The sequence below is a fragment of the Tinamus guttatus genome, unplaced genomic scaffold (assembly GCF_059628265.1).
Source record: "Tinamus guttatus ecotype Peru unplaced genomic scaffold, ASM5962826v1 Tinamus_guttatus_pri_ptg000033l, whole genome shotgun sequence".
Classification (NCBI taxonomy): Eukaryota; Metazoa; Chordata; class Aves; order Tinamiformes; family Tinamidae; genus Tinamus; species Tinamus guttatus.
This window is the reverse complement of record NW_028288567.1, coordinates 4708734-4736262: the sequence shown is the minus strand read 5'-3', so window position 1 is coordinate 4736262 and position 27529 is coordinate 4708734. Positions and strand designations below refer to the sequence as shown.

At 38.2% G+C, this 27529-nt stretch overlaps 1 protein-coding gene across 2 annotated transcripts in view; it reads left to right on the top strand.

Annotated features, from left to right (window-relative positions):
- RAB3GAP2 (RAB3 GTPase activating non-catalytic protein subunit 2) overlaps positions 1-26216 on the top strand; it is a 40484-nt gene extending 14268 nt beyond the window's left edge. For both annotated transcript variants that reach the window (XM_010218209.2, XM_088532505.1), the window contains exons 6-35: positions 42-117; positions 253-354; positions 1464-1563; positions 3537-3635; positions 4589-4737; positions 5259-5338; positions 5458-5547; positions 6369-6508; positions 7834-8050; positions 8380-8523; positions 8781-8863; positions 9418-9482; positions 9873-9963; positions 11140-11267; positions 11976-12198; positions 13870-13967; positions 14831-14936; positions 15719-15879; positions 16581-16797; positions 17116-17289; positions 17450-17556; positions 18418-18484; positions 19489-19559; positions 21433-21468; positions 22028-22102; positions 22321-22539; positions 23935-24024; positions 24109-24327; positions 24966-25124; positions 25667-26216. In XM_010218209.2, coding sequence (XP_010216511.2) covers positions 42-117; positions 253-354; positions 1464-1563; positions 3537-3635; positions 4589-4737; positions 5259-5338; positions 5458-5547; positions 6369-6508; positions 7834-8050; positions 8380-8523; positions 8781-8863; positions 9418-9482; positions 9873-9963; positions 11140-11267; positions 11976-12198; positions 13870-13967; positions 14831-14936; positions 15719-15879; positions 16581-16797; positions 17116-17289; positions 17450-17556; positions 18418-18484; positions 19489-19559; positions 21433-21468; positions 22028-22102; positions 22321-22539; positions 23935-24024; positions 24109-24327; positions 24966-25124; positions 25667-25813 — 3733 coding nt within the window. In that variant the 3' untranslated portion in view covers positions 25814-26216. The remainder of the gene's footprint in view (positions 1-41; positions 118-252; positions 355-1463; positions 1564-3536; positions 3636-4588; positions 4738-5258; positions 5339-5457; positions 5548-6368; positions 6509-7833; positions 8051-8379; positions 8524-8780; positions 8864-9417; positions 9483-9872; positions 9964-11139; positions 11268-11975; positions 12199-13869; positions 13968-14830; positions 14937-15718; positions 15880-16580; positions 16798-17115; positions 17290-17449; positions 17557-18417; positions 18485-19488; positions 19560-21432; positions 21469-22027; positions 22103-22320; positions 22540-23934; positions 24025-24108; positions 24328-24965; positions 25125-25666) is intronic.
- Positions 26217-27529: the final 1313 nt, after the last annotated feature.

The following is a 27529-nucleotide window of genomic DNA, read 5'->3' as shown; positions in this document are numbered from 1 at the left end:
GCAGGATGATTTTTAATTTCTAGCATCTCTTTGTGAAACAGGAGTTCCACGGGCCGCCCTGACTGGACCTGCATTGTGGTTGGCTTCACCTCTGGCTACGTTCGCTTCTACACTGAGGTACGTTTCTCGGCACAGTAGGGCCACATAGAAGCTATTTCTCTAAAATACCTATTTCTGCAGATTGTACTTTCTGCCTTCCCTAAACAGGGATTGGGCCAGTAATGTTAATGCTTATTATTTTTTCTCTTCTAGAGTGGAGTACTGCTTCTTGCACAGCTTTTAAATGAAGATCCTGTCCTGCAGCTTAAGTGCAGAACCTACGAAATTCCCAGGCATCCTGGTGTCACAGAACAGGTTTTGTCAGATTATTTCAAAAGCGAAGTGGCAGTGTTTTGGGGTATGGAAGGGAGTCTTCTCTGTGAATCATCTACATCCTTTACAAATTTTGGATGGGTAGAATATTCTTTACAACAACATGTTCCATAATTATTCTTGCCTGCGTGGCTTGGGGATTTAACTCCTTCGGTATTCCGAAGGAATAGTTAGCCTGATAGAATTGTTCTGTTTTTCTCTCTGCACTCCTCTTGCAAAGGAAGACTTTGTTTCTTGCGTTTGTTTTCTCATTCATGTGCAAAATTGTGTGCAAAAATTATATGCAAAATATGTATTGTTGATGAAAGAAAAAGCAACGTACTAGGTGTCAAGAGCTGTATCTAATCTTTCATAATCACTTGATTCTAATTATTTCACAGAGAAGATAGCTGAAAAGTAAAACAACGTTCATGAGTGATAGTGCTAGGAATCTATGTTTAATGACAAGTATTTCCTGCAAAGATTCCTGTAGAACTTATGCTATTTAGTAGAAAAGCCAGCTTGCTTTGCTCTTGGCAGAGTTAGCCTGCTTTATGTAGAGAACTAATGAAGCTACGCAAAAATTTAAGCTGGCTTTGTACAAACATTCATGTGATTTAGAGTCACATTTTGGGATCAGTTTTGAAAAGTGGACACATTAAGGCATTTACATCTTGCATTTATATGACTGAGTTAACATTTGTGTGCCCAAGTGGTAATTCAGGCGCTAGCTCAGTTTCAGAATGTGGCTCATAAATCCTTGATACTTGTATTCTAGAGAAACCTTTTCCTCTCTGGTCTTCATAAGCTGCTGTAACTTTCGTGTTTTCTCCTTAAGCCATAAAATATATCATGGAAATATAAATGTCAGTGAAAGAAGATAAAAATTCAAAGTAACATGCCTGAATGACTGTGCATATTCATATACCGGACACATTAATACTTCATTTCTTTAGTTTTAGTTCAGTTATTCTGTTGTCTGGGTATTGTTAGAAACGTGCTGTTTGGATGTAATGCTTATTTTCAGATAGTAAATAATATAAAAAGCTAGAAAAGATACTATTGTAACAGTAACATTGATGTTTTTTAAAAAAATTATTTTTAATATACAGAATGAAGAACTCAGTATTTTGTATCCAGCAGCAATTGTGACAATTGATGGTTTCAGCCTCTTTCAGTCCCTTCGTGCATGTCGTAATCAGGTAGCAAGAGGTATGTTTAAACGTTTATTTTTGGGGTTGTTACTATTAATTTTACTCTGTATGCAACTTACTTTTGTTTAAGTACCAAATCAAGATGAAATTTGGATCTTCCTTGCTTGTCAATTGGTATATAACATCTGCTGTGCGGTCAATTTTTTTTTTTTCTTTTTTTTTTTTTTCCCCCTCCACAGAGTGTCCTCAGCACAAGTTGTCTGAGTAGTATTGACTGTCTGGCACACTGTCACTTGAACACTGTTTAAGATGTTTAGCAAGTCAGGATGCTGATTTCACTAAGAGTTAGTGAAATGTTTTTCTTCTTGGGAGAGACCTTTTAGGAACTGATACTGCTGTAATGGTGACTTTAGTAATGGTCTTCCTGTTGGTGAAGGCCTGAGGGTCTTTGGTACCTTGTTAGACTTTGCAGCCTTTGATCCTGTTCCTTTGGTGCCTGTTTATAGTGTGATTTGGAAACTGCATTAGTTTCCTGGGGTAACAGGAGAATCACGTAACATTACTGTGTGGTAGACTGTACAAATGTGGGACTGTTAAAACTCCAGGAGATAAAATGTGGAACAAAAACTGTTGCTGGATTGTTCTTCTGAATTTCTTGATGGTTGTTCTCATTGTGCTTCAACTTTGTCACATTCTCATTTCTTCTGCACCAAGCTGTGTCAGCAGAAAATAGGTACATTTTGAGTATGGAAAAACCTCAATGGATCTGCCAGCATATGACACCTCCAGGGATTGTTGGGACATCAGCACCCTTAGGTTGAGGCAGGAGTCTTGCATAGAAGGGATGAGAGGTAAAGAACTGAGGAATGCTACTGCCGTGAGACAGCTCTTTGAACTGTGCTGAGATAGTGGCTAGGAATAGATCGCTCTTTATTCCACTTCAGGATGAAGGGGCATTAAATGAAGCTAGGTAGCAGTGAGTTTGGAATACAATCAGATGAGCTTTTGTGCAGGGAGGATTACATCGTGAAACTCCTTGACTAAGGACTTTTTAGGAGACTCCTAAGAACTTCCCTGAGCTCAAAGTGAGACTGGACAGGTTAAATAAGGAGGAAACTATGAAGCTTTTTTGAGTGCTTAGAATTTATCTCTGCCTTAGAAGATCTCTTTGGAAACTGGAAGAGTTTAGAGTTATGTTGTCAGATATGTGTCCTGATTTTAATATTCTTCCTAGACATCTCGTTTTAGTTGTGCTCAGATCCTTTACTGGGCTCAGTGGCTTCGGGTGTCTAATATGGTTATTTTTATGCTTGTAATGGAGGGGTAGTGTTTCCATGCAACAGAGGAGAGGGAAACTCCCATAGATCGGAAGTCTTAAAACTGATAGTCTGTGAATCATGCAGCAAACATGCAGGTGCTAATTTTAGCTATAAGGAGAAAGATCCATCTAATTCCACAACCAAGACTGCATCCTACTGTTTTTGTGAAAGATCACTGCTTGCAGACAAGCACTTAAAGCTGGCTGTAATTATCTCCAGCAGTGGTCCTACATGATCTTTTATTCTTGTTCATTTATGTGTTCTAATACATTTTGGGGGAGTCTGACTCATCACCTTAGTTTTACTGGTGATTGCACCTCAAATTGTTGCGTGTCTTGTGAGTGTTCTGGGTTTATAGTTACTTTGGCTGAGGAAGTTCTCTAAAACATGCCCAGAATGCAGAAGTAAGTTGAAGCAGCATTCTATAAGTTGCAGGGAAATATTAATCTGTAAATGACGGGTAAGACAAAGCTGTCTGCAAATGGAAAATGTTGTGATGGATGTCACATGAAATTTTATTCAGTTAGCTTTTCTTGAATGCTTTAATTACATCAAGGAAATTATTCCCAATCTTCACTTTAGCTCTGCAGATGTTTGCGTATTTTAATTTAAACCAAGTTATTCTTTCTGTGGCTTTTTGGTTATGCTATTCCTTTGTCTTTGCCTCAATAGACATTTCTTTTTGTGTGTGTGTTTTACCAACCTTTGTCAGCTGCAGCATCTGGCAGTGAGAATGTTCAGCCACCACCACTGGCTTACAAGAAGTGGGGCTTGCAGGATGTGGATACAATCGTTGATCATGCTAGTATTGGTAAGCCCTTCTGTTTACTTGAAAACATTAATCTGGATGAAGCTAATTATCTTAGTGCTCTTACATTAGCATATTAATAATTAACAGTATTGATTTATGGGACTCTTCTGCTAAAAATGAGTAGTGGGAGAGCACCGAAGTTGCGAGCGAGCTCATTAACTATCATAATTATGTTCTACTCTATCTTCTACTCTGTTTGAGCCTCCCCCTGCACTTGAAGGGGAAAAGCTGGTAGAGTTTTAACTGCTTTATCCTATCTTTTTAGTAAAAAAAACTAGATCAGGTAGGATAAGATATGGCTCATTCACAAGTTTAATGAAGTTTAGATTGTTCCCTTACCCACCTCCCCCAAAAAACAAACAAAGAAAAACAAACACAACTACAAAAAACCCTCTAAGGTGGCTGTCCAGGCCCTTGACTCTTTCAGAATTTGCAGAAAGCCAGGTTTTTATCAGACAGGCAGACCTGGGGAGAATAAGCATAGTGTCTTTTCCTTCCCTTTCACAAAAGCAGCTTGGCCGTCAGAAGTGTGTTAAAGAGTTAGGTAAAGTGCATTTGGATGGCCATCGGTGTGTCTTTGCTGCAAAGCTTGTGCTGATACTGTTCTTCAATGTGCATCTCTTCTGGTTCCTTGATACTCAGGCAATTTGTGGGAAGCTTGCTTTCATCACACAGGGTTGGTGATGAAAAACAGGAAAACACAGCAAATTGTGTTCAGCTTCATACAAAAACTCTATGGTTTTTGTCTTACTGTTGAAGGAAATTGGACTGGACTTCTGCTCTCTTAACCTGGTGTGTGTATTTATTTATGTTGTTTTCTTAGGAATTTGTCTATCTGGATCTTTATTTCCTACTTCACCCTTCACCTGAATTGTGCCTTGTCAGCCAATTTTGTACCTTTGTTTGGAAAGTGTAAGACACTTAATTTAAAAAAAAAAATTTTTTTTTAATAGGTATCACAACACTGTCTCCTTTTGATCAAATGAAGACTGCCTCCACTATAGGTGGATATAATGCAGCTATAAAAAATAGCCCTCCTGCTATGTCTCAATATGTTACTGTTGGATCCAATCCTTTCACTGGCTTCTTTTTTGCTCTAGAGGTACGTCCTACAAAGTTGACTTAGTGAACCTGTTTGAATAATTAACAATTTTTTTTTCTGCATGAGTATTTCCAAGTATTCTTATGTTCATTCCATGCTGACATTTCCCTTCCTTCTTGATCTTGAGAAACTGGAATCATCTGGAGGAAAAAATCTCTTTGGCTGGGTGTGGTAGTGATATCTCTGTAGAGTCCTGCCAATGAGAACTCTTATTCTTTATCTTAAAATCAGTGTAATGATCGAATAAACTTCTTTGGGAGGAATAGAGGATTTGTTAGGTACTTTAATGACTTTAAAAATGATGTAGGTTGAGTTTGCCATAACATGCCATGCCATGCATGTTATGGATTATTGAAGACCTTTTGGGCTTTGATCACATTATGGTCAAATGGTATACTGAAACCTAGGGAAAACTGAAGACAGTTTTTCATAGTGTCTGAGGTCTGAAAAAGCATTTTGCAATTGGGTTCGGTCTGAAAACGTTTTTTTGGCTTTCTAAATGCTTCTCTTCTTCCTTTCAGGGAAGCTCACAACCCCTATTGTCTCATGTTGCCTTAGCAGTTGCAAGTAAACTCACTTCAGCATTATTTAATGCTGCCAGGTAAAAAAATACAAAATATTAAATGACTTTTGCTTTAGTAGCCACATAATAATTTGAGGATTTTTAGAATCATTACTTTGGTTCTCCTAATACCTTTTTTTTTTTCTCTCTATTGCAAGTGGCTGGCTTGGTTGGAAGAGCAAACATGAAGAAGAACCTGTCCAGAAACAGAAACCAAAAGTTGAACCTGCCACCCCATTGGCAGTGAGGCAAGTTTGACATAACATCTCAATTGCTTTGAAAGTCTTGTGTTCTTGATCATTAGAATTTTTTTGAAAGTGGTTAGCTGTTCAGCCTCTTTCTTGACTTGAAGCAGGGATGATAGTTTGCAGTTGACTTATTTTAAGCTTCATTTCATTTTAACCTTCTCTACAAATAACTTTATTCATTTCTGTGTAATTTCTACTGTGCGTATATGTTGTGTTACTACAAAAGCACAGGCTGCACTTTCTAATTTAAGTGTAAGTTCATGGCTATCAGGCCTGAAGTTTCTCTGAAATGCCTCAAAGAAACTGCAGGAGATACTGTTTATGATAGCTTATACGGTAGCTTATACAAAAAATTTAGTAGTGTCCTGTGTCCCTCCGGGACACAAGAATAGACGAGAGGCGAGTGGGAACATGTCAGGTTACAGCTTAATGATTCAAGAAAACTAATGAAAAACTAAACTCAGTGCTGACTGTTTTTTCCGGATTTTCTGAAGTATTCTTAAGGTTTTTTGGCAATAAGCGAAGACGTATAAAATAAACCACTGCTCTGATATCCTTGATAAGGCAATTAATTATGCTGTTTTCTGAAACTTTTGCAAATTTCATGTTTTAACAGACCGTAAATACAACTGTAACAGACCTACAAAATCTCCCAGCAGACAGTGTAAAAACTCTAGTCATAATATGCTCTTAATTTTTCCCATATGTTTGACACCTTAAAAAAACAAACCTCTTAGACCATATAAGATACCGTTTACTATTTCTGAAGTTTTATTTTAGATATTTAGTGTTTTTGTTGGATTTTTTTTTTTTTTTTTTAGGTTTGGACTTCCAGATTCCCGTCGGCATGGTGAAAGAATATGTCTCTCTCCATGTAACACTTTGGCGGCAGTAACAGATGACTTTGGAAGGGTTATTTTACTGGATGTTACAAGAGGACTTGCAGTTCGCATGTGGAAAGGTAGGATAGTGTACATCAGTGTAGCAACTAATATGTCTCAGAATAGTGGGCTTTTATGTTCAGACTTGCCTTAGAGTCCCAGGAGTTTTTCTGCAATTATGAAATATTTTAGTACATTGTCTTATTACAAATCAAATTAAAGACAGATTTCATGGGAATTAAGTAAGGGCATTGTTGTGCCGGTTCTGAAAGTACTGATACAGACTATAGAAAGAAAGAATTTGCTCTGTGTTATATGATTTACTTAAGACTGTATCTTAAGAGGAAGCTTTTGACCTAATCATTTTATGAAGAGCTTTAACCTCTCTTTTACAAGATACTCTCTCTTCTAAGCAAAAGAAGATCCTAGAACTTACGAAGAGAAAGCAAGCAAAAGTTTGAATGATATACCTTGCTAGTTTCTCACTTTCCTTTGGGTGATTAAGCAAGAAGAGAGTGTTTAGTTTCTTCTAAACCATTTTTTAAAGAAAGTAAATATGCTAGGCTTGTTTTCTTTGTGTATGTGTGTGTATATATATATGTCATTGTGATTGTATCTAACATAACAGTGCTCATTCTTTGCACAGGATTAATGCTTCACAGCTTTTTATGATACAGGAGATAAGTTTTATGAACAGAGAGAGCAATCTCTAGCTCTACTGTTTTTCTCCCACACTGTCTATTCAGATTAATGGGCATGAAAATAGTACCTACTTCAGAGACACTCTAACAGTAAAATAGATATAGCTATATTTCTCTTGTGCATTTTTCTTCTCTCATTTTTGAAGCTTATTTGGTGTAATGCTGTTCTTCTGTTACTAACAGTTTAATATTATCTAGGATTTCCCATTATACTTCCAAGCTTTATTTGATGGCAAATTGCACATTCACAGCTTGTTAGTCATAGCCCAGTTAGAGCCTTATGAGTGAGGCTGTTGATATGTTGAAGACCTGTTTAAAGCAAAACTGTCTACTGAAAGCATTGAGAACTGCATCTTTTCTCTTTAAGCAGGTTGTGGACCCTGTGCAGCCTCCTCAGTATTATAAACTTGTTTATAACTCCTTCCCTGAGGGGCTTTTGTCTTGGTACAATGCCCAGGAGCACAGCCCTGTGGTGTTTTATTTTCTGTGGCTTCTCTGGAAGGGGCTGGTTCCTCCCCAAAGCTCTGCAGGAGGCTGCATTTGGCTCTGAGAAGTCCTCTTGTGGGCCACGCTAGAAGAGCACGGCACAGATCCCTATTTAAAACAGCTTGCTACAGGGATAACATTTAAGTTAAGATGGTTGCCTATGTATTCTAATTCTTTATTAATTTCTGTACATTAATGAACTGCCTTCTCTGACAAAGGATACCGTGATGCAGAAATTGGTTGGATACAAACTGTAGAGGACCTTAATGAGAGAGAAACTGAGAAGATGGATTTTTCTCCTTTCGGACATGCGCAGGGTCCAAGCAGAGTGGCTCAGTTCCTTGTGATCTATGCACCAAGGAGAGGAATCCTGGAAGTGTGGAGCACTCAGCAAGGCCCTCGGGTTGGGGCCTTCAATGTGGGGAAGTGCTGTAGGTAAGAAATGCTTTACATGTAGATATATTAGCTGAACCGTTGGGGTGAAGTGATACAGGGATGTTCCTGTGGCAACAGCGGGAAGTGCTGGGAAGCTGTCTTTGCATTGCCAACCATGTTTCTACTGAATGCAGCTTGTTTTTGTGTTACAGAAGGGGATTTTGTCCTGCTTAGTGGCTTTGCGGTCTTTCCTGATAAACATAACCACTTAGTCATTTTTAACCCCTTAGCTTTACAAGTCAAAAAGCCCTTTTTATTCAGTGTGTGAAAAAGGAAAGTTGCTGATTTCGTTCTTGGGCATAAAAGCTGTGTTCTTATGTTGGTTTCAGACTGTTGTATCCGGGTTATAAAATAATGGGTTTAAACAATGTGACCAGTCAGGGATGGCAGCCTCAGACCTACCAGATATGTCTTCTTGATCCAGTCTCTGGAAGTGTAAAAACCATTCACGTACCTTTTCATTTAGCACTGAGGTGAGGTGTTTCTGCCTTCTGTATACCTGTTCTAATTTCATTATTGCTTTTGGAAATAACTTTTTATTTCTAGTGATCAATTCTAGTGTTCCTTCTCAAGCTGAGTAGTGTAATAGTCTCTCTGATTTGTATACATAAGCTTGAATTTTGTGAATGTGATGTTATCTTAAAGTAACATAAATAAAAGAAACCTGTATTTTTCTGAAGCATACATTTTAGCTTCTTTCACATATACAAGTAAAATTATTTCCTTTTAGTGATAAAAAGAGTGAGCGAGCAAAAGACATGCACCTAGTGAAGAAATTAAATGCATTACTCAAGGCTAAAACTTCAGATCCTGGTAAGTTCTATTATGTAATTTCTTAACATTGTTATTGGGTGATTCTTGTATTATCTGTAAGTGTATGATCACAGGTGTGATAGCAGTGCATACAGACAGCTGAGTGAATTGGGGTCTTTTTAAATGACTTGTATATTTTAGAAGCACCCAGATTAAGCCTGTCCCTTAAAAGGATCCAGTAAAAGCTTGTCTGCCACTTAAATCTTGCTTGCACTCTACTGTTCTTACTTGAAGCTTAGTTGAATGCTTGCTTGAAGTGTGGTCTACTTGCAAGCCCTGTTGTGGGAGAGTTCAGTTCAACATTTCACTGTAAATGTCCTTGTTTATTATATAACATACATTTCTTACAAAAGGCAAGCCTGAGTAAGAGTTGCTACTCAGCTGCTGCTTTGGTTTGTTTTAAATTTGTTGTGGCAATTCCTTGTAATAGTGTCAGTCAGCTCTATATTTTGTATGTATGTAAACCATGTGTGTTAACTGTGATGCAGATTGCCTTGCCTTTTACAGTCCAACTGCAAAATAGGAATTAAAGGCACTGTTGTCTTTATTTGCAGACTTGGTTGAAGCTGAGGCAAAGGAATTAATCCTGGATATTAAATACCCTGCTACAAAGAAACAGGTGAATGTTCAGAAATCAGTGCTCGAATACTGGGGAAGAAAATGTTGCATTATCAGACTGGAGGGCTAAGCCTTTATATATCTTACCAAATATATGTTTTTTTTTCTATACTTACTTGAAATATTTAAGTTGTTAATTATTTTCCTTTTTTTAACATACTGCCAAGGGTTAATGTTGATTTGTGACTTCCTCAAGGTATTGTTTGTGATAAAATGGAAATAATGTAAATAGAACAGAGCTTTTTGTAAGATCAAGTTATGTAACAGGGATACATGAAGACAAAAAGCAGCTGAAAATCATTCTGAAAGTTATGCTATTGTGGGCTTACGTTAAATATTTTCACAGTAAAACTAAGCAAATGTTTGATTTTGTTGAATGTTTGCTTAACAGGCTCTGGAAAGTATATTGGCAAGTGAACGTGTGCCACTGTCATCTCTCACAAGCATCACTCAGACATTGATGGATGATTTAAAAAAACAGGGTAGGTGGATGTTTATTTTGCAAATATGGAGAATTGTTTGCACTCTGTCTGCAACAAGTCTGGAGGAAAAACTAGTGCTATAAGGCTCTTGTGGAACTATTCTGTTCCACAAGGAGACTGCGTAGTTTTGTTGTTAAGTATCATAAGAGGTTGCTTTCATGTGTCTAATTTTTTTCCATGGAGATATCAAATAGCTTGCTAATACATGGGCTTTAAAATACTTGTCATGTGCCTAGCATCCTGTGATTAGATCTTCAAAAGAAAAACAAACCCCTACTCCCTCCAAAAAAAAAACAGCCAAGCAAAAATCCCAGGCTCAGCATTTTCATCTGGTAGAAGCTTTCCTTGGGAAGATTTCCTGAGTTTCTCTGTGTGAAAGTTTCTCAGCTTTTGCGTTTCTTAAAGAAGGCTTATGGTACTACAGATCTATTTTAACGTAATGGATCCTTATCAGCGAGGGTCTGGGCTGTGGGCAGGTGCCCACTCTTCCTTCTTGGTAGACTTCACTAGGCTCATATTGCATGCAGTTTCTTGGGGTTTTTGGAGCCACTTTTGGGGAAATGTCATTACTCCAGCACTTTCTGCCGTAGTTTTATGGAAGTTCTTGGTAAACTATTTATCAATGAGAATGGCTGTGTTGCTTGCCTTGCCTTGGAGAGAAGGTGACAACATTGCTCTTCTAGCTTCACAGCTGGAAAAGAAATCTCTCCTTTCCAGGTGTCAGGTTTTTTTCATGCATTTTCTTGAAATGGGTAGAGGAGAGGGAGGGTTTTGCTAGTGTAGTTTTCCGCTTAATTTTGGCAAGATCCAGCATTCTAAAATGATAACGTTATGCATTTTTTTTTCTGACAAAACTGAATTTCGTTCATTTTTTGGCGTTCTGTGGTTTGGCATGTTAGCAGGAAAAAGCAATGTATTTGTTCTGTGTCATGTTACCAACCTTTTTCTGTTTAAAAATAACCATGATAACATTCTCTTTACTTCTGGTAAAAAATAATTCCTGTTTTATATTGCCATGATTTTAAATATAATCATTACAGGCAACAGTACATGGAAAAAAAAAAATTGAGACGCTTGTGGCCTCCAATCCTAGTAAAGGATCTTAATGCAGCTGTGAAGTATCTCACTGCTTGCAACCACTTCCTGAAATTGAAACATTGTTTTATTTCTCCTCAGAGCTCGAGTGTGTGGATGAAGCACTACTACAGTTCTGTGCGAACAAATTGAAATTGTTACATCTTTATGAACTAGTTAGCAAACTAAATTCCCAGAAAATGCAGGAAGATGCTCCACCTACAGATAATGTGAGTAAATTCAAAATTTAAGTCCATAGAAATGAGTGGTTTAAGAGTTAAAAACACGTTTTCCAGGCCTGGAAGCTTCTTCCATGAAGTTAGTTAAGTTAACAGGTTTTTCTTGTGGGCTGAGGCTTGTTATGAAGTTATAGATTTATGACTCCTACTCGACTTTTTTTTTGTTTGTTTGTTTTAATATAGTTGCTATACAAACGCTTAAAAATGAATCGACCTAAAATCCTTTGGCAATCAGAGTATTGCGACAGAACTGTAAATGGAGCCAGTAGCTCCTGATTTCAGTCATTTACACAGGGACTATAGGGCATTCTTTAAATCTTTTGTTCAGTTTTTGGGGGGATATTTTGGGACCAGCAGTAAAATCAGTGGTCTGTATTATAATATGGCTTGCTTTTGATATCATTTTTATAATGCTTATAAACTTATGGAATGGTGTTGTATGGGCTTGTTGCTTGTTAAATAACAGTTATACAGTGATCAAGATCTGAGTATGGGGAATGTGTCTCTTCACTTTGATCTGTGAATAACTGAATTTGGGAATATTCAATTATTTTGAGCCTTTAAAAACTAATTTTTATGTTCAAAATGTTTAATTCTCTTGAGTTCCAGTTTTAACTACTTTCTGAAAGAATTAAAAAAAACTTTTTGCATTAGTCTTCTGTGATAGAAGACTTATTTTTTGCTTTTTTTCCTTTTAAGGATTTGGCTACGCTGCTTCGTCTGGACCGAAAGGATTTTCTTAGGCTTCAAACGTTACTGGAGAACTACAAGCAAGAAAACGCTGAAACCCCTGAAACTGCTGTTCAGTTTGCTGATGAGAAAGATTGTGTCCTGTCTGTGAAAACCTTCTTAGAGTATCTAGAGTATGAAAAGGATACAATTAATGTGAAAAACATGGAAGATAGAGAGTATGTGGCTTTAGGTAAGAACCACTGAGCTGCTTGTGAGGTTACCTTAAAGCCTGGGCATGTTCTAAAAAACAAAACAAAAGATATTTCAGGGAGGTTTCCAAGCAGTACCATTGCAGAGCGGGATGTGAAGTGGTAGATCCTGCTGCTACGGCGAGTTGTAGGACAAGTCTTTCTGCCTAGGTACCAGTAACTACCTCTGCAGATAGGTTTACTCTAAAGCTTCGTTACCACTCTTCATTTACTGATTAACTGATCCACTAGTAACTGGTACCTAGGTACTCTATGGAATGGCTCTGTCCCGCTCTTGTCTTCCTTCCTGGTGACACTTGAGCAGTTGTCAGGGACAGGACTGGAACTTGGACCCCCTCTAAGGGCGGCCAGGCCGGCCAGAGGCAGCATGGGGAAGGGAGCACAGGAGCAGCAGGGGATGAAATACTCCACAAATGAGGGATGCTTATAGGAGGTTTGTGACAGCACTGAACTGAATTTTTGATAATGGGGAGAGGTCATGAGCCTCTTGGAGATGTCTGTGTGTGTCCAGGATCAGATTACTTTAGTTAGCAAATCTGTTCCTGACTTGAGGGGCTCTTAGGAAAAAGCTGGTGGGAACAGGCTGAGATATATCCGTTCAAAAGGCAGACTGTTTCCAAATGGCCTCTTTCCTGGAGAAATTTTGGTGCAAACAGGGAATTCTGTAGATGGTGCTGTGTAGTTTACAAACTACAACTTCTGCTTGTTTTGGTCTTAAATGTCCAGCTTGGAGAGGAATTGGGACTGAAAAGTTAAGCAAAAGAGCTTGACTTTCATCTATATGAAGATCAAAGGGTTTTTTCAAAGTAGTTTAAGTCTGCTTAAGTAAATTTGCATTTTTTTCTTCCATGAAATTATACTTGGCTTTAAGAATTGGGATAAAAGTGCTCCTCTTTCCACCCTTTTGGACTGGAATCATGAGTAGCTTAACAGGGTATTCAGCTCTATGCAGGTGGCCTGAAAATAATTGAAACATAAGTGTCATGCTGAGCAGCTTAGATGGTTTTGTGAATATCATGTTTTTCCAATTTCCTTCTGCCTCAAAGGGACATTTGGGCTTTTTATAGCATTGGTAAGGTATAAATTATGCGGTTGTGGCTCTTAGCATGCTGTACAAAATGCAACATGCTGCCACATAGTTATGCGTCACTTGTTGGATCACCTTGTCTGATACTTCAAACCATTGTAGGGATTGAACTAAGTGTATAGTCAAAGCAGTACAATAATCTTTATTTTAAGTTCATTTTCCGCTTGCGTTCTATAGCAGTTGGAGCTCTAGTGTCCATTGTGGCAAGAGTTGCCTGTTGGTGGGACAGCACCATTGTATGGGAGCAATGAAATGTGTGCTCTATTGTGTGGAGCAATTGAAACTTTTAAAATCAGTAATCTTTTCAACCACAGATGCTCTGTTTACTGTTATTTTCCAAAATACAGTGTTTTCGTCCTGTTCCTGGCTAGTAGGTGGAAGGCTGAGTTTGTACAATCCCTCTCCAATAAGGATAAAGTGTCAGGGTATCTTATATGTAACTTAGTCCTTTGTGCTACAGTCATTGCGACCAGATCAGTAAGGTGGACCGCATCAGTAAGGTGTTAGTATGTGAGAAGAGTGACTTTTGAAGGTACTCCCAATTTTGACTCGTATTTTGCTCCAGGCAGCTTTTTCTTCTGGAAATGTTTGCATGGAGAGAGTTCCACTGAAGAAATGTGTCACACACTGGAGTCAGCTGGTTTCAGCCCTCAGACCTTGTTGGTAAGATGCTTATTAAGTACTTTTAAACTTTCCGACTTAGTATTTTAAAGGCAAAACCCTGATAGGAAAACTCCTAATATTGATCTTTGGATTAATGCTGCACTCGGACTATCTTTCATGTTTTTATGTCCCCGCATTCAATTTTCTGGATGCTCATATTTCCCGCTTAATATATGTAAAAGAAAGAAAATAAAAATCGAGTAAGAAATATCGGTAGGTATGCTAATGGGGATGTGTAAAGTGTGCTTTTAGAACTACAAATACTCTACTGTAATCCTCAATACTTTTCCAAAGGGAAACAAAATTATATAGTAGTTAAGTTCAGATAGACTGCATCAATAACTTGAGTAGTTTTAATGGGATGGGAATTGGTACTGAGACTCCTTTTTTACAGTTCCTTATTGCAAGCAAGCAAGAAAGTGTAAAAGAAAGAACAGAGAGTAAATGTGTCAAACCTTTCTAATAGTGTTCAGACCATCATCTACCTCTAATTTTGGTACTTGGATACTCTTCTCCCAGCCACTACCTAATGACTGAAACGCTTATTTCAATATTATTTGGCTGTGTTAAGATTTTCATCTGAAACACTGATAACGGTACCAGTTTTTACAAAGTGATGACTCAGGAATTATCTGCCTGTGCCTTTAAAAGTGTGTGGTGGGTTTTTGTTTTCTTAGTGTGTAGGATTTTTTTTCTTAATTGGAAGATGTTTTAGTGTTTCATTTCACTCTTGGTCACAGGATGCCATTTGCAACATGTTTATAACTTTCTACTTCAACAAGATTTTATGGGTAAAACAGTTCAGCTCTGCGACATAATGTTTTCAAGCAAGTGCTAATTACATATTTCTTTTCTCTCCTCAGTCACTCCTCCTCAATCTTTGGCTTTCCAAGGAAAAGGATATTCTAGATAAACCAGACTCTATCAGCTGCCTTCACACTATGCTGTCACTTCTGAGCAAAATGAAAGGTGAAACGTGCATTTGGAACATTAATGATTTAGACATGACTGACTGAATTAGACAGTTACACATTTACTCTGGCCAGACTGACTAAGAATAAGTTATATCTAGGTTACCTGATTACTATCAGGGTTTTTTTACCTAACAAGTTATCTAAGAGCTAAATATTGAATGTTAATAATAAAAGGAAATGACTGAAAAATAGAGGCAAAGTGGTTGTTCAAGTCCCATGTCATAGCCTACCGTTTCACTCACCACTAAGTTGACACAGCTGCTTTTGCCATTAGAGGATGGGCATGTCCAGCTCCCCTTCCTCTCTGTTTTGGGTGTGTAGTCCTGCGCCTCTCCCTCGTGCTGATGGGTGCTCAGAAATCCTTCAGATTGGGTTAAACACTGGTTGAGTCACAGTTATTATGGCAGCAGTTGTTTACACACATACAGTGTCTGGAAATAACAGAAGATGCCTTGTTTGTGTTGTGAGGTGTCACTTTGTGACATTCCTTAGATACAGTAAGTGTGCAGCCAGTTTTACGGCCTAGTGATTCAGATTTACTGCCTGCGTCATACATATGAAACTTTCGAGTCCATGTAATTCATATTCTGGCTCTCCCATTTCGAGTTGTGATCTATAAATTGTAGGGTAAAAATCTAGAAAAAAAAGACAATATATATCAGTGTAGAGTAATTAGAAATTGCTACTTAACATAGACTGAATTAATGCAGCTTTCTGTTTTGCGAGTTTAACACCCCCTGACTTGAGCTGCCTGTCCCGCTTGTCCCTCCCGTGCAGTTGCCATAGACGAGTCGTGGGACACTCAGTCGGTGTCCCCCTGGTGGCAGCAGATGCGCTCGGCTTGTGTTCAGTCGGAGCACAACGCGGCTGCCCTGCTCTCTGCCCACGTCGGGCACGCCGTCACCGCAGAGATCATCGACAGCGTGGCCGAGAAAAAGGCAAGTGGTCCGAGTGGTCGTGCCCCGCTCTCCTCCGCTTTATTTACTGCCTCGCGGTCATGCAGGGCATTGGATCCTCAGCGGGGCAGTGTCCTCGGCGCTCATTCATTGTCGTTCTGATACCGGCACGGTCATGCTATCCTGCAAGCATTAAAAAACCCTGAATTTTAAGAGTATTATGCAGAGGTAAATGAATGATATATTAGAACTGTACACTTAAGTATTTAAAGTGAACTGTATAGTGAGTTTTTTCTTGATAGCAAGCACTTTCGTGTAAGCAAAGTTGTGCGTTTTCCAAATTTGTCTAAAAAGTTCAGTGAACTTTGGATAGCAAACTTTTACTAGATTTGCAGTTCTTATTTTTTCATAGACAGGTGAAATCTCTTAGGCCTTATTTTGCTATGGCTTTAATGTGGCTTTTTTTTTTTCTTTTTTTGACATTAACTGCTTCTTCACAAAATTGTAATTAATCCTGTGAAACTGCATGCAACATTGTGGTGTAAAAGAGTAAAAACTATTCCATACTGCAATAGTACCAGGCCTGTGTATTTTTTTGTTAATTGTCTTAAGGTGCTATATGGAATTTAGGGGATGTATGGGCTTGTGAATATTATAACTAGGTTGTGAGGAAGTGTTGATTTCTAGGCAAAACTGTGCTACTTTAGGTGAACCGACCTAAAACAGCCTGCATGTTCTGTTAGTTTTCCCAAATAATTGTAGGTTCAGATACGGACTCATGGGAGGCACTTTCTCTTGATACTGAATACTGGAAACTTTTGCTGAAACAGTTAGAGGATTGTCTAATACTTCAAACACTGCTGCAGAGCAAAGTGAGCAAGAAGACAAAGAGAATTCCATCTCTACAGACTGAGCCTTTGGGCAGACTTTCTGTCAAGAAACTGCTTGAAGGTGGAAAAGGTACTTTCCCCCCCTGCCTCCCTGGAAAGACAGTTGGCTGTCTAATAGGCTTCTGCGTTATTCTTAGCTTGCTTTGTGAAAATTGTTCTACTGGTTACTTCTCTTAGCTTTTCTGAGCTTTATAATTGTAAAAGATGATTATTGTAAAGATGGCATTGTGACATTTAACAAGTCAATTAGAAAATTTTCTAATCGACAGAGCTGTTGTATACTTACTGGGTCAGTTAACAGTCACGAGTATCTCTTCACTTGTCCTTTTGCTTCTGAACTGTAATTCATCTGGGGTACACAAACCACATACACTTTTTTATGTTTTAGGAGGCTTTGCTGACGCTGTTGCAAAATGGGTTTTTAAGCAAGGCTTCAGCCCTATCGTACTGAATTTGGCAAAGCACAAAGAAGATGCTGACAGTACTGAGGAATCGGTGGACACATATAGTAACATCTTTCTTGAGGAACCAGAAGCACTTGCAGGCTTGGAACCAATCCTAGGTAAAAACAAAACGTTGTTTTTTCCCGTATAAAATATCTTCAAAAGTGTTTTGATAAGAAATGTTCTGAAGTACCAAAATTATAGTGGGGAAAACATCTGTGCTGTAACTTAAGGGTGGTGTTTTTTTTTTTTTTTTTTTTTTTTTTGCTCTTCCCCTAGAATTGCTGCAACTGGCATATGAGCAATTTCCTTGCAGTCTTGAACTGGATGTACTCCATGCGCATTGCTGTTGGGAATATGTAGTGCAATGGAATAAGGACCCAGAGGTAAAACAGTTTCATCCTGAGGAGAGTAAGGACTAAGAAATCTCACTAGAAACAGTTTCCAAAATTCATTTTAATTCATAAAAATTTCCATTAGGAAGACATTGACTGTAAAGCATAGTTGTGTGTGTGTGTGTGTGTATATATATATATGTGTGTGTGTGTGTATATATATATATGTGTGTGTATATCCTGTGGGAAGTGGCAAGCATAAATATAATTGAGAGAATGAGAAGTACTAAGGTTGTGTGACACCTCAAAAAGACCGGACAGTGTGTTCCTAAGCTACCAGATTCTGAAAACTGAAGCTACAGATCCTGGATTTGTGCCACTTCAAGTGTCATCAATGGTTTGCTTGCGTTTTGCGTAAATAGAAAAATGTATTAATTATTGCAAAACAGAGATGAACTTTTCATGTGTTTGGTATGTACTAAAACAGATCATAGAATTTTGTTAGACTATAATCCATACCGTTTAAAGAATGAAGAGAGATTTCTTGCACTTTTCTCCAAGATTTTTTTTTCAAGCCTTGAACTCTCATTTAAAAAAAAAAAAAAGTTACTTGCATCGAGTTCGTTCTGCTGCTTTCTGCTAGCTTCTCTACATTAGAAAATGTCGTCTTAAGTTCTTATGCTATCAGAATTTTTACATGATCTTAAAATTTAGGTATGTTGTGTGTGTATGTGTGTTTATGACATAGTAGCAGAGAAGATTACAGTGTTGACATAGTTTTCTCACAAGTTCTATAACTATATATATATATAAAAAAAAAGACCAATATGTCCTTTAGGAATTAACAGCTTACATTTAAAACAAACTTTGAATAATAACTTTCTCTTACTTTTTTTATTTGTTTTGCATAAGGAAGCATGTTTTCTCATTAGGTCTATAGATCATCTTAGGTGTATCATTAACGCCCACGTTCAACATGGTAAGTACAAAGCGCTCATTAAAGATGATCTCAAACTGTAAAACAATTCACTGTATTTAGACTAGGATAAGTGCATGCAGTTTAGTAGGAGTGGTGACTATCTCGTGTGGAAAGACTTTGTGCTAACATTCAGACTCTTTGTTTTTGAAACGATATTTCCATAACTCTGATGGAAATTAAGTTGGGTAGTTAAAACTAACCTATATGTAGCTTAAAAAAATAGAAAAAATCCTGTGAAGATTAGAAAAAGAATTAGTCAAAACAGTGGTGGGCAGTCCTTGCAGATAATTACATTTCACATTTTTTGTGATAATCTGTATATCAGAGTATGTGATGAGAATTGTCCTTTTTGTAGTCTATTTATATATGAAAATATAGTGCGTGCTGTAGCAAAAGCAACAGTTTTAAACCTTACCACCAAAGTTACAGTATCCCTACAGTGTTTAACTCGGTATGTATAATAATTTCAGTGAAATATTTCTTCCATTTATAACTGTGTTAGGGTGTGGGTCCTGTGTCAAGGAACAGGGGCTAAAAGCTGATGGTCAATAGCAATTTTATTGGGTTACAACCTCCTATTTATAAGCAAACAACGCAGTACATGTGTCTTACATGCACCCCGATAGCCAATCCAGCCTCATCCGAGGCTGCATAACTCGAGATCCCCAGTCACAGGAAAGGTCTGCTTTAACTTGTTCTTGGGCCTAGTCAGCAAGCCGCATCCAACCAGAGCTGGGTTCGGTCCGTTCTTGTTTTTGCCAATTTGGTACCTTTTGCTCTTTCCCTTACATTAGGGCACCAAAGTAGTCTACTCCCAAGAAATCTGAAATCTAAATTTCAAGGGTAAATCAACCAGGATAACTGTTGTTACCTTCTTGTTTCACTCAAAATCTATTTTTAATTCCTCACCATTAAAAGAATTTTACTAGTTTTACTCTCTGCTTCTGCTACATAAGATGTTTTGTTCTATTTGCTTGGAGTTCACAAGTATGTGGTCATTCTAGGTATCGCTCTGATGATGTGGAATACATTCATAGTAAAAAGGCTTTCTTCTGCTACTTATCTAATGGACAAGGTGAGTGTCACATCATGACAGTGGTTTCTAGGTTGGCTTTCATTAACTGCTTTATTAATGTCCATTTTAAAATATCATATCTGGTTTTGGAATGGCCAACCATAGGTAGCTTTGAGCAGCAGGAGAGATTGGCTGATGTAACAAAGGCTCTTAAGCAGTGCACATTGCAAAAATGCACTCATTGGTACGAGAAAAATACTTGCAAAACCATTTATCCTAAATCTCCTTTTAATAATGATTTTTATTGTTAAAATCCTTTATTTTAAGGAGATTATACTTCATTTTTTTTGTGTGTGCGTATATATAAATTCATTGTATAAAGTAACTTAGTGTTTTCCATATACTTGTTTACTGCACTGATGGTTATTGCCATGAACCCTTAAGGCTTCCACAAGCAGTAGCTTTCCGGCCTCCTGGGACCTGGGTTTTGAGTGTATGAGCGCTTACTCTTCCAGGTGCAGAATGCTGCTTTGGGGATGCTGTTGAGTATTTTTAACTCTCAGCAGCTTGAGAGTTTCTATTTATCAGTTTCTATTACGTGCAGCTTGTTAGTGATGAGTTTTATTACACTCATTCCTGCTAAACTTCAGTTTTGCATGTATGTAATAGACTTGTCTGGTAGAAATCGGTCCTGTTTAGGACAGGAAGATGCATAAAAGAATCTGTCTATTGGTTTGACAGATGTAGGGAGTAGCTAAGTGGGGTTGTTGTTGTTGTTGCTAGCATGAAAGTCCAGAAGAGTAAACTGGAGAAGTGTTGACCATGATTTTAAAAACACAAGGACTGGCTGCCTCACTCCCCTCTGCTTTGTGCTTCTCATTTTCTCCCTTTCTCCTTAGCTGGGAAAGAATTAGAGAATATCGTTATCTTTGTTCCTTTCCATAAATAGGCTCAGGGAAACAGGCTTAGAATTTTAGTAGGTATTTCTTTTGGGGAAAAAAAAAAAAACCAAAACATTCTTCATGCCTTCATTTAGACTTAATACAATTATTTCTGCCTACGTTAACACCCGTGGGAGAAAAGATAAAGGTTTTCTGCTTTATTTATTTTTAGCTATTTTTTGCATACATCATCTTTCACCTGATGCTGGCACTTACTCTGTTCCAAAAGGGACAGCGGAAAGTTGTCCTGGTCGGACTGTGAAACTGTCTCCTGGATCACCTGATGTCAAGTTTAACTAGTTCTGTGGTTCAGAACTGTGGCCTCTCTCCCCAGCTGCTGTTTAGACTTTGCTGTGGTCTTGTAAACATTAGTTTAATTTCTTTCTCCTGTGGAAGAGGTGGCTTCCATGGATGCAGCTTTCTCATAGTCTGTAGAATGTGATTTCTTTTTTTTTTTTGTAGTTGTGGAAGTTGGATCTCAGCAGCACCTTACTAACTTGATTCTAAACAGGAAATGATGGAGGTGTATCTTTTTAAGGAATTTAGACCAGAAAGCATGAAAACTTAACTATTTCTTATCCTAGTGGTTATTCTTGAGCATTCATTTTTTCCTTCCGCCCGTTTACTAATGTTTCTTTTTAATCTCATGCTTGATACAGTCTTGTATTATAGAAATCACTGATAATTTTTTAGTTGCCTTCAGGCTTTGAGGACTTCTGGGCATTATTTCTAAATCTAGATGAATTCACCCAAAGAAGGGTGAACAAAACTGTACCGGCATCAGCAATGCTCATTTCTATGTTGTATGATCTGTATCAAATCATCCTGTTTTCAAAGGAAAGCTTTGAAAAGTAATGTCTTATGTAGTTGTAATGAACTGTTTTTTTGTTTTAGGAAAATGCTAAGTATTAGTTTAAATTGAGTGCAGTACCTACTCTATCTACTTTATAATGAAAATTATTTAATTGTGCTGGTTATTATTTTATCAACAGGTTGGAAAAGCTCCCAAGGACAGATTGTGCAGAAGGGCAAGTAATACTATTTTTGTCTAAATGGGGAAAAATAAATAAAAACTACTTATTTTCAGTACTAGTTTGATTTGGTTTTCAAAGTGATAGTGTGTTATGAAATATATAAAAACTCAAATGAAGTCCTAAGACAATGTTACGAATTTTAGAAAATAAAAATTAATCTGACAAAGCAAATTGGAAAGGTATAGCAATCCTAATAGGTAGATCTTTTTTTATTTTTTTTTTAAAGCTTAATTAATATGTTCAGAAAATGAAGTTTACTAGATACGATGACTTGAGGAATTCAGTCTCATTTAGGAATAGTCTTGTGAATGGGTTAAGCTATTTTAAATTACAATCTTATAAGATATTAGAAAGAAATGTGTATGTGTTATTTCTAAATCATTGTCCTCAGTTGTAGTTGTGAGCTGTGCTCATTTGTGTAGCTTTAAATACTGGTAAATAAGGTGAGCTGAACACTATATTCTGTGTAAACAATTGTATTTTCAAACATACCGAGTTGTTAAAGGGTACTTTCAAATCTAACTACAAAAAATTAAGTCATCCTTTGCTACAGGATGTAGGTATGGGTGACACTGCTATGACATCTTTTCTTGGCTGCTGTTCAGATCTTCTACAGACATTACTAGAGGTAAAAGTTTATATTTTTCCAGTATAAAATAGGGAACTTAAGAATTAATATTTATTTTTAATTCTTACGGTTAAATTAGTAATTACACTATTCACTTCACGCAGATAAACCCTACTAGAAAACACGAAATTATGTTTTTAATGGTCCTTAATGGTGTTTAGCGCGTGTAACGTTGTGCCTTCCGCTGCCTCACGCGCGGCCGCGGTGTCGCTGCGCAGGCCGACGTGGGCAGCGATGAAATGGCGGCGCCCGCGCTGGGCACCGAGGACGCCTGGCTGGCGGCCGAAGGACCCGTGTCCATCGTGGAACTCGCCCTCGAGCAGAAGCGCGTCCACTACCCGCTGGTGGAGCATCAGTTTGTGTTGTGTACTGTCCTGCACCTCATCATGAGGTTCGCTCTGAAGAGTGTGAAGCCCCTCTCACTTTTTGACAGTAAGGTATGGCTTCTGACACGTGCGTGCACGCATCTAAGCATCCCACCTGCCTTACAGGTATATAAGGTGTTAGCTTCCCCCCTTAGATCAGTGCCTGCAGACTTCTGTGAAAGTCATTTAGACAGGGCAGGGTTCAGCCGCTGAGTTGTCACCAGGTGGAGACCCAACAGTGGGCCGTGTGTCTTAGGGATAAAGGATTTGTAGTGGCCTCAGGTTCATAAAAATCAGCTCCTGACTGGCGAGGTGGCCTCAAAGTACTGCGTGATGAGACTGCAGGTGCAGTCTGGAAGCCAGGTTTCTATAGTTGTTTGGAGAGGAACCAGATCAGAGAAAACATAAATATTTGAATACAGAAATGTTAGAGAGCTGCTGTTGTATGTGTTACTGCTGATGCTCCTTCTATAATTCAGAGCCTCTCAAGGAGAACAAACAGCTTGTCATGTAAATGCATATAATACGTATAAATATAAATAAATATAAAAATGCATATATTAAAGAGAACTCAGGGTGGCCAAAATACAGTATATTTCCCATTAGTGTCTGACCCTGGTATAAAGAAGTTTTCCTTGTCACTCTGTAAAATAAAACTTTGTGTTTTATATAAAGTGCTTTGTAGACCTATACCTACCATGTTGTACCATGTACCTACCATGTTCCAGGGTCTGTAACACAGTTCTGTGTAATTCCATGAGTAGGGTGCAATCCCTCTAAGTATTTCTCTATTGGCTGTTCTCTCAATCTGGAGGCAAACCCCGAAACTATGAGGATTTTTGTCTTCTAACAGAAGCTTTCTAGTGTGTGTCATATTCCCTCTTTCCTGATGCAGCGCAGAGCAGGGCTGCCAGGGCTATCGGTGCTGCGTGGGTCACTGCTGCAGCACCGTGGGCTCACACAAGGGCTGAACAGACAGGGCAGCTCTGTCTGTTTCTGAGTACAGCCAGGTTGAGGGCTGGCAAAACAGGGGTGGTTGTCATTCAGATTTTAGCTGCAATTTAATTAGTGATAGTCCAAGCGACCTGCAAAGTAGAGCACTGTCAACTGCTTTTCAGTAGATAACAGTTAAAAAATTATTTTTGTGTCAGCTACTATCCATTTCTTATTAAATGTCACACTTGGCATTTTGATCTGGCATAATAAGCTAGAGACAAGAAAATATATGCAAATTTAAGCTGCAGCTGGTAGTATATCACATATCTAAGTTGGTAGGCAGGTGTTCCTACGTGAAAGCAAATTCTCAATGTTAGGACTATATGAAGAAATGTGTTCCTTTTGTTCCCTAGCTTTAACTTCACTGTGTCCATTTCCATCTCCAAGATAAATAGAAGATGCAATACAATTTAAATGGAAGGATGCTTTGGCTCAAAAAATTGATAACTTCTCTCCTTATCTCAATTTTAGGGCAAAAATGCCTTTTTCAAAGACCTTACTTCAATTCAGCTTTTACCCAGTGGAGATATGGATCCAAATATTTTATCCATACGACAACAGGTAGGTGCAAATTTGCTCCTGAGAGTTCTAGAACTTCTAAAACTTCAAATAAAACTGAAGTAACTTTTAATTTTTCCTTCCAAGTTCTTGGCGAAAGTTGTGAGTGCAGTGGTTCAAAGCCTGTGTTCATCACAGAAGGCCAAAGGAGCCCTGGAAGAGGAGTTGTTTCCTTTCGAAAAGGAGAAGGATTGGCCAACGTTGGCTGTGGATCTGGCTCAGCATCTTCAAATCTGTGAGGATACGGTTCGAAGGCTTTATGTATGTGAACTGTATAATTATGGAATGGATCATCTCGGTGAAGAGGTAATACCACCTTTTAGTATTTTTTAATTATTACAGGATTATGTCTGAATATCTTCAAGATTACTCTTTCACCTACTCGTAACATATAAAAATATTCCTAGTATGAGCTGTTACCAACAGAATAGAGTAAAACTGAAGTCTTGGCAGAATGTACTCATATGAGAGGAGCACTGATATCCACGTTGGCAGATTTCATAGGTGAGAGGTAAAACTGCCTGTTTTTTTTTAAATCCCTAAGTTTAAGTTTCTTAGGCATAGATAAAAATGTGCATGACCATTTGTGTCTTCTGATCACAATTTCACGAAATGTTTATCAGTCTGCATGCAGAAAATCCTTTTTTGTTCTTGAGGAGAAAAGCAAACAATTTAAGAAATTATCCTGAAGCTTGGAATATGCTGTTGAACTTCAGAACAGATCTCTCAGCCTTTGTTCACTCTGCTGCTGTTGTCAGGCTTTTAGTAACATGTTTTATCACAGTAGCAGATAACCCAAAAAACAGTCCCCAAACCAATTTTCCTTTGAGTGTCTGAAGGTGTCTGAGAAAGGAGAGGAAAAAAAGAAATCAAAAGATGGTTTTCTAAGGGAGTTTTTGTCATGCTCAAAGAGTATCTAACTCCTTGTGTATTCCTGTTTTCAGGCCTTTCTTCAGGTGGCTGACAAGGAAGTGCTTGCATCTCAGCTCCTCATACTGACTGGACAGAGACTGGCCTTTGTTTTACTTCACATGCAGACGAAGGAGGGGATGGAGCTCCTTGCAAGGCTTCCTCCAATGCTCTGTACTTGGCTTAAAGCTATGGTAAGTCGAGCCTCGTTTAGGAAGACGCCTTCCTTCCACAGAGGCTGTTCACCAGCTGAAACAAAGGATCGGTTTTCACGCTTCAAAATGAAGTCACTTGGAGAGTGCAGCTTTGCTACATGTTTTTGCTGGTTCAGACTGTAATGTTCATGCCTTCAAGTAAATTTGGGAGAGACTTGCTTGTCTTTACCCATAGCATGACCCTGTAATATGAAGAATGAGAGCTGTGTGTGTTGGATGGAGAAGTGCCCTTGTGTCTTTGTGAAACACTTTCTTATGACATTGTGTTAGATTTGTTCTTGCTTTGAACAGACTATTGACAATCTCTTCTTGTGGCACTACTCAGAAATCAGTGCCTTGTGCTTATCCAGATTAGAGGTGTGATGTTTTGCTTGCATCAACAAACTTGCAGCAAAAGCATCAGTAGTATGAGCTGAAGCAGCAGCTTACAGCTCAAATACTAGCTTGGCTCATAAAAGCTCACCAGGAAGGACCTGCAGGAGATCATCTGTGACTCCAGTGCTCTGTTTATTCTTTTCTAGGACCCCCAGGACCTTCAAAATCCGGACGTGCCAATTGCAACAACAGCTAAACTGGTTAACAAAGTAATAGAGCACTTACCAGAGAACCATGGGCAGTACAGCCTTGCCTTGAACCTGATAGAGGCTGTAGAAGCAATCTCATCATGACCTTGCAGGCCTGCGATACAGTGCTGTTCTGCATGACCTGACACCGTAAGGCCGAACTTGAGAGAGGAAACCTTTGTAAAACAACCAAAAGAACAACCCTCCCCACCCCAGAGTTTCAGAAGATAATTTTAAAAATGGAATTTATTTTAAATGCTACACTAGCACAAAGATGGTTAGTTTCTAGTATATTTGTCAGTATCTGAAATGCTTTGTTATTTATTTCTCACTTGAGCGCTTCTTGAGGTAGTGTAAATGGGATAGATTTGACAGCAGTTTTAGTCTATTTACAAAATTACATTTTGTGAAATTCTGTATTTCATACTAGTGGTAACTGCTGCAGTTTGTGTCCCATGTATGATTAGTTTATCAAAGCAAGCTGTAGAATTACATCTGAGAAACTTCAGCAACTGAAGTTATCTTGTAAAACCAGTACTGCTTTTTCTGAGCTAGAACTGGTGTTGGGCTCACATCTTTTAACTGCATTATACCTGAGAATGATGGTGGCACGAGAGAGAGGAGAGAATGTGCTGGGGCCTGAGGCAAGGGGAGAACCTCCCACTCCTCTAGACTCAAGTATGGACTCATCTTTTAATCCAAATCTCTGGGCACTGCTTCCAGGGGTATTGGGCCTCAGTTAAAACTGCATTTACATCCTTTAAGTATTAACCTCTTTTGAGTTTCAGTGAGTCAAGGAAAGTTGTACTGTACAGTTGCCCACCCACATCTTATCACTGTAGAAGATGTAGTACCTTGTAAGCCACTGCACATGTTAACTGATAGTCAAAAGCTGCTTAAATAGTTGACCCAACTTTACTGAATACCTTAGCCTTAAATTAAAAAAAAAAAAAAAAGCTTATATTAACTACAGGGAAATATATAGTGAATATCTTCACTATTGGAGTGGTATATTAAACAGACAATTATCTTGCATCAGTTAATACTGTTTATTTTCTACTTAAAGGAATATTTCCTGGAAAAAGCCAGGAGGGAAGAAAAATATCGGTGTAAAAGACAAAAAACCAGTTAAGTCAGTTGAAATTACTAGTTCAGTCCTATAACTTGCTTTTCTTGCATTATATGTAAGAAACGTCCATAGAATTATGCCTTTTTTTAAGACAGAATTCGGTCTTACCTGTCTGAAGTATGTGCTGCTGTCATCCAAGGGTTACGCTTCCCCCAAAAAAAGGGTTTTGGAGGGAGCTTGTTCTGCACAAACTCCTTCACCTCTTTCAAGAACTGTGCACGTAAGTGCTGCACTTCAGTGTAGCTGACTAAGGCTCTTCGAAAAGTTTTTGTGCTAAGTGTCTGACTTTCTTCAACTGTATGAGATGGATTACAGCAAAGACCCCTAAAAATTCTACTGAGAATAACTGGCCATCCACTATCTATGCTTTCACTAACTTCAGTTATAAAACTATAGAATTAAAACAGCTCTAGGAAGGAAAAGGGTAGTTTATACAGTGAACTTTACCCTCTTGCCTGACAGCACTTCAAACTTCTGCAGAAATGAGAGAGTGAGTAATCATGAAAATTAAGGAAAAAAACAAAAGGCTTTTTTTTCTTAGTTGCATTACATTCCTGTATTGTGGTACAGCTGTGTAAAGGATTTTACTGTAACAGGGATTATGGCAGAGCTCACACTCTACACCAATCAAATCTGTAATGTACTGTAAGTAATATTATGTATATAGTGCTATTTTGTGTCTTACTTGCTGT